Source organism: Canis lupus, chromosome 14 (genome assembly GCF_003254725.2).
Source record: "Canis lupus dingo isolate Sandy chromosome 14, ASM325472v2, whole genome shotgun sequence".
Taxonomy (NCBI): domain Eukaryota; kingdom Metazoa; phylum Chordata; class Mammalia; order Carnivora; family Canidae; genus Canis; species Canis lupus.
The window spans coordinates 18,731,013-18,743,715 of NC_064256.1; the positions used below are offsets into that span (position 1 = coordinate 18,731,013).

The following is a 12,703-nucleotide window of genomic DNA, read 5'->3' on the forward strand; positions in this document are numbered from 1 at the left end:
TGGTTTCTTTGAAAAACATATATTTTTTGCCTGTTTGTGGCTAGAAGATTTGTGCAAAGAATTTCAACCATTATGTTAGGTGTGTGGAGGGGAACATTAACTCTTAAAATATTTTATTACTATCTCAGACTTGGCCAGAGTGAGAAGATGACAAATATGGCAGCACTAAGAATTATTTATTTGGATCTGCACTCTTTGTAACAATTCAGTTAACAAGTTTACTATTTTTTTCTGTAAAATCATAATCAGTCCTCATTCAGGAATTCCTTATTTGGTGACATGGAGTTTCAATCAGATCTTATTAAGTAAATAGCTCTCCATTAGGATGTAGACATGCATCTGATTCTCAGGGGTGACTAAGTAATTTGTAAAGGGGTAACAGGCTTTGGTGCCCCCAGCCTGTGCCTGTGACAAGATATTCCCCTAGTCTCTAGTCAGCTGGTCTCTAAGCTACGTATTCATCTTGTTTGCTTTTTGTTCTTGCTTGTTTTGTTTTTAATAAAGGAAAATTTTCTATACTCCTAAATCCGCTCTATAATTAACAGAAGTAGTGATGTGTTTTTAGCTTCCAACTTAGTAATTATTTAGCATACAGGCCTGTCTTTGAAGGAAACAACAGATTTCTGTTGCAACACCAGGGCTGCTCAGGGATAGCCTGTGTGGTTAAGTACTGATCCACCGTTTCTCCCAGCAACATGGGGAGAAGAGGCTGATTGTCAGCTTAGGGATTCTTTTTTTCAGATTTCTCATGCATTTGGAGAGTAGGTAGGTATCTGGATTTTTTCCTGTTGGCTTAAATGCTTTCAAGCAGAGATGATATTACAAATATTTAATAGGCACTAAGACATAAATTCCAACAAATCAGAACAGACTAAACTGCCACACTTGTATCAACTGGCTGATAAGAAGCCTTATTCTAAGGGTTCCTTCAAGTCCTGATAGTAAAACTATAATGGGCCTCTTGGGGCAGGGAAGGGGGGAGCAACTGTCAACTTTGTGACTTGGGAAAAAAATCTATAATTCTGGAACTCTTTCGGTAGAAGAGAGATCTTAGAAAGTCCCTGGAAATGCTGCCTGATGTGTAGCATCTGGGGGAATCCCATCATCTCTTCTATGGGCACTATTTCCCTCACTATAAATGACCTGATTCTATATGCTCAAGGAACTCTTTGACACTAAGTGCCAACCAAGAAGTAAAATATTTTCTCTAATGCTACTTCATAGAGTCCCTAGAACTCACAGGCCATGATCTGATTTCCTTCTATAGAATAGGTTAGCTTTTCAGTAGTAGGTGTTTTATAGTCATGCATGCATTTCTGTGTAAAAATAATGGCATTCTCTCCCAATACTGAGATTTGAAATAGAACCTACCTTCAGTTTCTCAGGAGTGAAAGCATTACACATAGTATAGTTGGACCAGGTTCGATTGTTCTCAGGATGTTTATACCAATCCCCTTTTTCATCACAGTATTTTGTAACCTTTTCTGTTAATGAAACATAACAGTTATTACATTACTATCTCAAAATACCAAGAAGGAAAAATAAAGCTTAAGAGCCATTGCACAATTGTTCATCACTTTATAGAACTTGAATATGAATATAGGTCAATAGACACTACCATGAATCATGCATTTTACAAGATGTTTTAGTATGTGTTGTCTTGTTTAGTATGTGTTGTCAGCAGAGCCACATGAAGCAAATGTTCCCATCTCTATTTTACAAACAGGAAGCAGAGAGTGAGTTTGAAGTCACTAGATAGTGGCTCAGCTAGGATTTCCTCTCAAGTCCATCACACTAAAAAGTGCTTCCTATACCGTACCTAGTATTTTTAAACAAACCTTATATTTTTTATTTTAGATAGGAACTATGTGAGAAAGGCAAGACCATACTTTCCTTCATTTATATGCAATATGTATTTATTAGGTTGACTGTATGGAACCGTAGATTCGTTTGTATGTACTCCAAATTGTACTCCAACAATTATTTCAAGCAGCTGAAAAAACACATTTTTCAAGCAAAAGATGTTTTCAAGCAACCTGTTAGAATCATCATTGCTTAATGTATATGTGTTAGAAAGTTAAATAGAAAAATTTTTAATTGTGAATTTGCTGAGACAATCATTGGACAAAAACTTTAAGAATCACCATTGGATACCAACAATATTTCAAAAAAGGGTTAGGACTAAACAGAATAGAAAAACTGGTATTGACAATTGGTCAATGATTTTGCTGATGCTATTAGTCAACGATGACCATTCCAAGCTTATTTGCAATTTCTAAAAAGTGGTTTGTATTGAAGCATTTTATATTTATTATATTGTCAGAAAGCATATTATTTTATCAAAAGGAAGTTTTAACAGAGTTATTTAGCTATGTAAGGCAAAATACATTCCATGGAAGATGGAGGGGTATACTTCCTGAAAAAGTCCATTCTAATCACAGACAAGACTGTGATAAGATACTATTTTGTTCTGATGTTACTCAAGTCTGGATCTGGGGGTTTCCTGGAAATGCATTTCCTGCATTTCCTTATCCATTGCAGCTAGAAGATTTGAGTCCTCTTCCACTTGGCAAATCTTTCAACATCTGAAGAAAGGATATGACTACCCTAACTTCCCTTTCCAAACCAAACATCCCCGTTTACTCACACTACACAGCTTGGTGTTTCTTCACAACCTGGAGTCACTCTGCATGTGCTCGATACTGGTATTTCCCTCCGAAATAGTTTTAAGTTTGGACTGCCCCCATGAAGAACACAGCATTCTTATTTCACTCCAGATCCACATGGGGGAGCTTTTTACAGATTCTCAGGCCCAATCCACAGAGATTCAAATTTCCTTATCTGAAGAGGTATCCAGGCATCAGCATTTTTAAAAGGCTCACCCATTCCAAAGGGTAGCAGGGTTGAGAATCATTGTCCTAAACCATTTGTTAACCATCTTGGATCTGTGCCATTAACGCTGATTAAGTGTTTGATGCCTTAAGTACCTCCTTGTTAAATGTGCTTTTTACATTCTAGCTTATTCCTTCAGGCTACCAGCCTCTTTTGAATTTCAACGCTGTTATTCACTCTATTATTACCTTTTACCAAGCACTTTGTCTAAAATGAAATCTCTGTCATTTCATTAAACTGTTTTGTTTATCATTAAAATATAGTGTTAGGTCAATGAAGTCCTAAAGAATTTCAATTTGTTGAATATAGGTATTTTTAAGATGTGTTTTTCTTTTGAAGCGGATTTGTCCCCCACTTGAGAGAGTTCTTTCTAAAAACCAGGCTGATAAAATGGATTTATGCCAGGAAATCCCTATTTTGCTGACCAAAAACTTGTCTTTTAGTCAATAATTATAGCCACTTTGGCAAGAGCCCATTGCTGCTCTGGAATGGCCTTGTAGCCTCAATTGCAGAAAAGCTCTTTATGCCAATCAAGTTATCTCTAATGTAGTTGTCAAATCAAGATGAACAAAGCATCATTTATTGGGAAGAGTCAATAAAAGCCAGAAAGATGATCATCAAAGAGCACTGAGTTAGAGTTTACAGGAATGTAGTGCTGAGCAGGGCAGAGCACTCAGCCCTTCCTCTTTACAGGATGAGAATTTTCAGAAGTGGCTGGCCTGAACTGGTTTTAAAGTAGCCCCCTGTAATCTCATTTTCATTATCTCAGCTTTAATGGGGTAGAATTTTGGATCTCATTCTTGTTAGAAGCGCCAAAAGCATCTCTTAAACATTGACACAGGGAAAGAGTAATTGCTCTGCTCTAATCTAGATCCTGGAAACTTTCTTGCCTAGATTTTACTATTTGACAATTGTTTTCTTTCTTTTCTTTTCTTTTCTTTTCTTTTCTTTTCTTTCTTTTCTTTTCTTTTCTTTTCTTTTCTTTTCTTTTCTTTTCTTTCTTTCTTTTCTTTTCTTTCTTTTCTTCTTTTCTTTTCTTCTTTTTTTCTTTCTTTCTCTTCTTTCGTTCTTTCTTTCTTCTTTCTTTCTTTCTTTCTTTCTTTCTTTCTTTCTTTCTCTTTCTTTCTTTTCTTCTTTCAAGATTTTATTTATTTATTCATGACAGACAGGGGTGTTGGGGGGCGGGGAGAGGCAGAGGGAGAAACAGGCTCCATGCAGGGAGCCTGACAGGAACCGCTGGGCCACCAGGGCTGTCCAATTGTTTTCTTTCTTAAGTGATGTTTTCACTTTTGGTCTATACGCAGTATAAGCTCCTATCATTCATCGTCAGTGAGCAAAAGTAAATAGAAGGGCTGGTTGACCTGGAAAGGTGGTAGAAACTGACCAAACAAATCTTGGGAAAATCTGAAAGTCAGGGTTTCCATTGTGCATTCTATATTAGCCCAGTATACCCAAAGTCTAGATCAAGTATTTGCATAAGTCACCAAATAGGAGACAATTGAAAACTGAAAAACAACCACATTTAAGTAAAACTTCACAGAGTTAAAAAAAATTTTAATTTTATTAAAATTTAATATTAATATTTAAAATGTGTAAAACTTTAACTTTTATTTGGAATTTAAGACCAACGTGCACAACTGACCAGTAATGTAACCTAAAAAATAAGGAGAACTTGAAATATTTCTATACCTGGGTAATATTTCAAGTAAGGAAATGCTTCAGAAAGTGCTGAAACATGTAGAGTATGATTAGATAGGTATCTTTTATATCTGATTTTCTCTTCAGAACCCTGAAAATTCTAAAAGCTTCAAAAATCTTCATAGCAAAATATGAAATAAAAATAAACATTTTACCTGATGGATCAAAGTCTGGAAAATAATCTGGGCAGTACTGATGGGATAATACTCCAGCTGGTGTATCATCCCAGCACAGCCATCCATCCCAGGTGCGGTTGCAATATGGACCTGATTATTCAGGAAGAAATTAATATTAAAGTTTGAAAAAGTTGCAGAATTATCAGCAGGATTTAACAGTGTTCAATAGGATCTAACTATTTAATAGTTATTCTGGAGCTCTCTACGTGCACTTGAAAATATTAAAAAGAACAAGAGCAACAAAATAAAGATAATTAACTTTACTAACTCTTAATCAAATTTACATTTTTATAGGGTTTTTTCCATTTGCTTTTCAAAAGACATACATGTCATCTGTATGGAATCTTTCCACCAAATCTTTCCTTTAATGTATCACCAGAAATGCTGCAAAGAAATCTTGTGAAAGTATATGCAATATCACCCCTGGATAAGAGGCTTACCTTGAAAAAACTATATGGCTATGGAACAGATAGATGCTACTAACCATTAACCTTAAGAGGGGTTGCCTTGGATAGTTCTATTCTTTTTTTTTTTTTTAAGATTTATTTATTTATTTGAGAGAGAGAGACAGAGAGTCCACATGCATGCACAAGGCAGGGAAGAGGCAGAGGGTAAGGGAGAAAGAAAAATCTCAAGCAGATTCCCTGCTGAGCGAGGAGTCTGATGACATGGGTCTCAATCCCAGGACCCTGAGCCGAAATCAGGAGTCAGATCCTTAACTGACTGAGCCACCATCCCTTGGATAGTTCTATTCTTAATCCAAGGGTTTAAAGTTTAATTGTTCAAAATTCCTATTGGAGATGCATTTGTAGATAGTTAATAGATCACTTATATAACTAGTCTTATTATTTTAGAATCACACTTTGTCAGTGGCTAAAATAATGCTCAGTTTGAGCAGTTTTTGTATTTATCAACATTGGCTCCAGTGGTTTCTCACTGCTTTCAAAATTTAATCTACCTTAAAACATGAAGATCTGCCTCTATAAAGCTATTCAAAAGAATAAGACTCAGTCTTTGAAGTCAGTCGAAAGAAAGAAAGAAAGAAAGAAAGAAAGAAAAGAAAAGAGAGAAAAAAAAGAAAAGAAAAAAAAATCTTAAAATAATGATCATAGTACAAAAATTCAAGCTTCCAAAATGATTAATACTGAAGTGAAGGAGGCTGCTCTCACCTGGCCTCTGAAAATAAATTTTGTGTTTCTGTTGTTTCATTTACTTCAGAGGAATGGTTTGTCTTTGGGAAGAGTTGCATCTAATGACTTTTCAGGTTCTTAAAAAACACTGAAACTACCATAGACAGAAGAATAACATGTATCTGTCTTTTAATGGTCTTGAGTTTTGTTTAAAGGAAAATGGTAAAAAACAAAACAAAACAAAAAACAAAATAAAGGAAAATGGTAAAAATAGGAATTAGAAATTAAAACTTTAACTATTTGAAGGCAAACAATTTGTAGAAATAGAATATAATTAGAAGCAGTGTTATCTTAGAATATACAACGGTGTCGAAGATCTCGTTGGGACTTTTCAAATGCTTTAGGGGACAGGGCAGAGAACTGAAATGGAAGTAGTAATGTCTGGCCATCACATAGCCTTCTATAGCTAATAGAATGTGCTTGGCCCTGAAAACATTTGAACAGTCACATAGAGTATTCTAGAGAAGGTGATAGGTAAACAATGCCTCTGCCTAGGAGAGAGCTTTTTCTAATTCCTCTGGGAAATGTGGGTAGAAAAGAGGAAGGAATAGCAGGAGTTGCCAACCAATTGACAGTTAAGGGAAGATACTGCCTAATTAACCCAACCAAGACATAGTTTTGACAGGATTCACCTGGGGCTAATTCTCTGCCCACCATTTTCCACTTCCCTTCCTGTCATTTTCCAATTCCTCCATCACTTAATCCTGTATTGTTCCTACTTGCCAGGCATGAATACTGAGTTATTGTAATAATTTTGTCAAGAAGTTCAGTTGTTAGCCCAAAACCAGTTGGGTGAACTTGGGTAAAGAAAGTAGACATGTCTCTAGCATGAAATACACAAACATACCATAGCTTGAAAACCACTGTTAAAACTGCTGGCATATTAAAATTAGCCAACACATATTTATCCACAGAAGAAAATAAGGCTTTAATGATGTTTGAAATCATGTTTGCATACATCCTTCTTTTTACCTTCTCCTTGGTATGGGGGTAACTGCTGCATGCGGTCATAGCATTTGTACTGTGCATCTGACATTTTCTTTCGTCCTAGGACATACAGAAATGGCTCGGACTCCATATTGGGAGGATAGGTGTCATTTGAAGTAGCAGGAAGAACTGGGGTTGGGTGCTGTATTAAAAAGAAAAATCAGTTACTTATAGAGAGCAGGAATGGGTGTAATAGAAAAAAATGAAACAATGAAAAAGTTTGAAAACATTTTCCTTCATGAGCAACAATTATTGATGGTCTCCATGTAGGATATTTTTCTTCATAACTAAAAAGTATATTTATACTTCATCTACAACTTCTACCTGCAAATTTCATATTTGCATTCGTTCTATTCACTACTGAAAATGTATAGAACCCACCCAAACTCATGCACCTCTTTATCATATAAGACTGTTTTAATTTTATTATCACTGTAAAGTTTAGAAGTAAACAAAACAAATAACCTGATTTCCAAAAAACACTAATATTAAATCAATTTTGCCTTCTTTGGAACTTCTAATAACCATGAGTCATGCTATTAAAAATAGATATATTCGTGCAATAAATAAGCTTTTATATTGAATTATTTCAGCTTTTTAAAAATTTGTGCTTAGATTATGTACACTGCCAAAAATTCACTTGCTATTCCATAAAACAAAAAAATCTGTTCTTCTGAGATAATCTGTGTTGGATAATTGGCCTTAATATCTTTAAATTGGTTTCATCAGTATATGACCTATGCAGGGTAATTTATTTCACTGCTGAAAATCAATGTAAATCTTAAATATTTCTCTTAGCATTTCTGCATTTTTGGTACAGGCTGCATTGGTCATGATCACCGTCTAACACAGCATCCTAAATTGTATTTATGTAGATTTCAATTTCTTTCATGGCCATGATGTTTTTGGTGGTGCTTGAATCTGTTATTTTCTATATCCATGTTCTGCATAGAGGATTTTTTGAAGAAGACTGAAAGCTTCAGTCTGCACTGACTATTCTTCTTCTGAAGTTAAGAATACTCCTTGCTCTAACACACCTGTTAAACACATTTTTATTTGGCCTTATCCTGTCTAAATTATTCTAAGATTGAAGTTTCCCCAAATGTATTGGTGGCAAAAATAGTGCAATGTACTTTCCTCTATTTCTTACAGTCTCTAAAACAAACTCACTTTTATTAAGTTGACTTGTATACATCAGGCTACTCATAGCAGAACTGCAGTGTTTATCAGTGTATGTTGTGTAGACGTGGCATCCTGTCCTATAAGATAGCATGGGGCTAAATGCTAAACTGTACAATGAATAATACAACAAAAACTCAGAACAGACAGAGGGCATGGAATAAGAATGGTCGGGACTTTGAATTTGAATTTGAATTGGACTTTGAGTGGCTGCACAGGCAGAGGAAAGGGAAGACTTTTTGGATAGGGGGAAAGGAATGCATCTAAGTCCCAGAGGTGGGAAATGGCATGTGTAAGACACTGTATGGAAACCATCCTTCTTGGAGGAGAGCATCTTTGGGGGTTAGTAAGAAATGGAGTCAAGGAAAATCAGATAATACAGAGCCCTGAAAAGATGAACACTAAGTGCATGGTGCAATGAAAGGCTCAGTACATGTTAGCTAATATTATTAAAACATGACAATAAAATAAAGATGTCATGCAGGTTTTTGATCAGAGAAGATTGGGAAAGGAGAGTGCTAGTAAAATTCATGTGGTGGGCATGAGATGTCCATAGATCAGAGCTGCGGAGGGAGCCAGGAAGCAGAAGGCATGGACTAGACCACTGCATGAGGGAACAGGGGAGCACAACCCTCAGCACTTGTTCAAATAATAAAAACATACATTTGAATATAAGGAATGGAGAACAGTAATAGTCAAATAGCTCTGATATTTTAACCTATATAATAGGAAAAAATGGGAGTGCTCCGAGAAAGGAGAACTTGGGAAAGGAAAACCTTACTATGGGAAGAAGGTAAGTTCTCTTTTGTACTTTATCTAAAGGTGCCAGCAAGCCATCTAAGTAGAAATTGCTTGCAACAGAAGAGGGTGAGTACTTATTACTGTTATAGCTCTAGATGGACACTTACTCTGAATACAGCTGATGCTACTTTTTAAATATTAGGATTATTTCCAATCCTAATGCCTCTTGAATGTATGACAGAGAAAAGAGAAATTAATGTACAGACAGAAATTATTTAAAATGTACAAATCCTTTACCAATGTATTTGAACATCATTCTGTTGTCATATGACTCTATTTTACTGGCTTTAAGACCAATAAATCAGCAAGTATTCATTAAACCTGATAAGCCAAGCATTATGCTAGATGCTGAGAATACAGTGCTGAATAAAACAAGCATAGATCCTGCCCTCATGGAGCTTACAGACTAGCAAGAAAGACCAACATTATAAAATATTTTCTGACACCAGAAATTTTGTTAAAGGTAAAGAACCGTCAATCATCAACTGCTCAGATACTCCTTCAGGAATTGGAATGTGGTTTGGGAGTAAAAAGTATATATTTTGAAGAGATTTCATTTTAAGGCTTTATTTTGGATTGTATTAGTCTAAATTTGTATGAATGCATGCATCTGTGTGTGTTTTAATAATCTCACTGAAGATCACATAACCATGGTATTTAGTAGATCATTGTGGCCTCCCAATAAGAGATATTAATTATAGGTTAACCTTATGCACCTATTTTAGATTCTTTGTAGCTCTATTCTTAGAATCTTTAATTGACATGAGAATTATCACTTGATATATCATTTATTTCTGGTTCATTTTCTCATATTCAAATCAAATGAGAAGATGGAATGTGATGTCATATATACTTACTTTCTGTCACTTATATTAGATATTTGAGACATTAGGGACTATTTTGTTTAAGTTTGGCATTCCTTCCAGAAGTAACATTCTGAATTCTATCTTTACATGGACTGGGCAACCAGCTAAGAAATGTTCCTGTGCTAGATGGAAATTCATGGAAGCCATGGGGAGGCATTATGTGCAAGGATATCAAGAGAAAAACCCTGTGCTTGTATTTTCAATTACAGTATTATTTGCTTTAATGCAGTTTTAACATCAATAACAGTATAGATATGACCATCTGAAAGAGCAGGTGTAGTTCATGTAGACGATAGTAGGATCAATCTTATCATTCTTGCAATATTGAAACAAACTCCAGTGAACTTGGTTTGGAGCCTGGTTCAATAGAGATTGTTTCAACACTGAAGGAATGAGAAATTAGAACTTCTGTCTGTCGTAGATGAGCCATAGTAATCTGAGTCCGCTCCTCATCTGGTTCGTGTGTGAGCATTGACGATGGAATTTTTCCAGTGGTAACTGAATGTTTCAGTGGATTTCTTCTGAAAATAACAGACACATTGAGGCATGCTGTCTATCAAGTAGATATAGATAGATAACTCTTTTATATATACATATATATAATATATATTTCCAATAATGGAGTTACTACTGCTTAAAATAATACATATACAAATTTTATGAAGTTCACTGGACATATAAACTTTTTGTTGATGATTTTGTACCAATAAAAATGGCTAGTGAGGTAGTATATAGTTCTCAGCAATATTAGGCAAAATAGAAGCAGTAGTGATTAGATAAGACTACCAAACAATGTGAAAGACTTAAAGATATTTTACTTATCATAAGTATTATATTTATATATATAAATATTTGGGGGCATAAATAAATATTTTATGCTCACATGAGTATAGAGATGAGATATTAAGGGCACATTGTTTTTGTGGATAAAGACTGGTGTTCAAAATTTGCATACAAGCCACCTTACATGATTTTTCCAAAGCAAAACAAAAAACAAGCTCTTAATTGTTGTCCTATGTAGCAGTTTAGCCGCCGTATATGTGATGTCACTCCTAAAGGTTCAAGTAAATGGCGCCACACATACGGCCACCAAGCTGCCACCAATACCTGAAGTACTCAGCTGAAACACCAGTGGTTCTCTTGGTTAATAAATACTTTGCTTCCCACATGCCAGGTACTGTTCTATGTACTGGAGAGTTATCAGTGAACAAGACTGGCAAGGTCCCTGCCCTCATGGGGCTTACATTCTAGGTTTCGTACACACTAATCATGAAGTCCAAATCTGGTTTGAATGGCCATATACTCAAGCAATTCTTACTTTTATGTAAGACAACCAGGCTACTTTTGTGTTACAGGTGATTTCTAGAAGCACAGAGACAAAACAATTACAGGACTGTTCTATGTAAAACTTTAAGAAATGGTCCATCTCTGCAGTGGTTCAAACCTAATGAACGTGGGAACTCATGCTGCAGTGCTGAAGGGAAAAATTCCTAATGATTACCACAGAAAGAACTATTCTAACAGGAACATGATTCTAGAACTCACAAATTGACATAACCAATAGGATTTTGATGTCACCATCCTTAATAATGACAGTGTAGATGTTGGAATTATTTGTTATTTGTAGTTTTCAGTTACTTATACCTTTCAAAATAACGAAGGATAAAACAGAACTTTGTAAAGTGTTAACTCTGGTTCTTTCAGGTAGGATCAGATGGTTGGTATCCTAGGTAATTTCTACTTAAGCGTTATATAAATAACAAAGCTATTGCATAATGATAAATTCTAAGCAAATTAGGGAATACAGTTTAATTAACAGCAACAACAAAATGCTTCTCAGAAGAATCTAGTTTTTCTATGTCTTCATCATTATTGTTATAATCATCATCATCACTACATTTTTTTGAGTGCTCACTATGTGTCAAGCACTGTTCTAAGCCTACTGCATTACTGCAGATAAGGGAGAGGAAGTGAGTGGGTGATTTTGCTTAATGTAGACTGGGAAGTGAGTGGGTGATTTTCCTTAATGTAGATTGGGGCTCATGGAATGGGGTGGCAAACTGATATTTTAAAGAGCATTTGGAAATCAGGTTGGTAAAATTCAACGAATATACTGGTAGTGTTTTTCACAGTAATAATATTGAAGAGGTAATATTTTATGGTAATTAAAATCAATGCCACTTTTTTAAAAAATTACTTTTCTGGGAGGAGTATCAATGTGGAACACAATGAATGTTGTAGAAGCAAACTGACATTTCAAAAATTTTTTATGGGAAAACTCTTCAAATCAAATATATGATCCAAATAAAAGATAGAGAAGTAATTCCTGTTTGTCACAGCAAAGAGAGCACAGAGCCACTCAAGTGTCCTGTGCAGTACATTTGCTAGCAAAGATGTGCCCACAAACCATAAAACATTTCTGTCCATGGCTCATATATGAAATTCTTTTAATCTCTGAATTTTAAGGTATGTTAGGTAAAAGTTTTGAATAGAAGTGGTCTACTTTAATTTTAATACACCAAAAATGAGCTGTAGTCTTTATGATAAAAAAGATGGCAGTACCCAAAATGTATTATCTATATCTAGTAAGCTACTTCAGTTTTTCTTCTATCAATGTCTAATATAATTACATGGTTTATGAAATAAAATTATCTAGAAATATTTCCATATAATTGATTGCATAGGATTTAATTTAAGCTCTAAAAAGAACAGTATAAATTATGAATGGAATATACCACCATTTCTGCAACTATAGAATTTCATATAAACCTTAGGCATTTATAGACAAAATTAAAATATGCTAGTAGTTCCTACAATATTCTTGTTTTTTTACTGTATTTACAGTGTAATTATTTATTTGTTTTTATTATATTTCCAATGACATGAAGTTACCTGCATTTATACTAGATTACTT

At 34.8% G+C, this 12,703-nt stretch overlaps 1 protein-coding gene and 1 long non-coding RNA gene across 4 annotated transcripts in view; one reads left to right on the forward strand and one right to left on the reverse strand.

Annotated features, from left to right (window-relative positions):
• CALCR (calcitonin receptor) overlaps positions 1–12,703 on the reverse strand; it is a 60,037-nt gene that overhangs the window by 46,234 nt on the left and 1,100 nt on the right. Inside the window, exons 2-4 of the mRNA XM_035698542.2 lie at positions 6,929–7,085; positions 4,746–4,856; positions 1,372–1,484 (exon numbers count right to left, since the gene is read on the reverse strand). Coding sequence (XP_035554435.1) covers positions 1,372–1,484; positions 4,746–4,856; positions 6,929–7,085 — 381 coding nt within the window. The remainder of the gene's footprint in view (positions 1–1,371; positions 1,485–4,745; positions 4,857–6,928; positions 7,086–12,703) is intronic.
• LOC112674919 (uncharacterized) overlaps positions 11,360–12,703 on the forward strand; it is a 79,134-nt gene continuing 77,790 nt past the window's right edge. For 2 of the 3 annotated variants that reach the window (XR_003145659.2, XR_004804701.1), the window contains exon 1: positions 11,375–11,493. This is a non-coding gene — a long non-coding RNA (uncharacterized LOC112674919). Of the gene's footprint in view, positions 11,494–12,703 lie in introns of all 3 variants that reach the window. The other variant, XR_007401998.1, reaches the window with a different exon arrangement.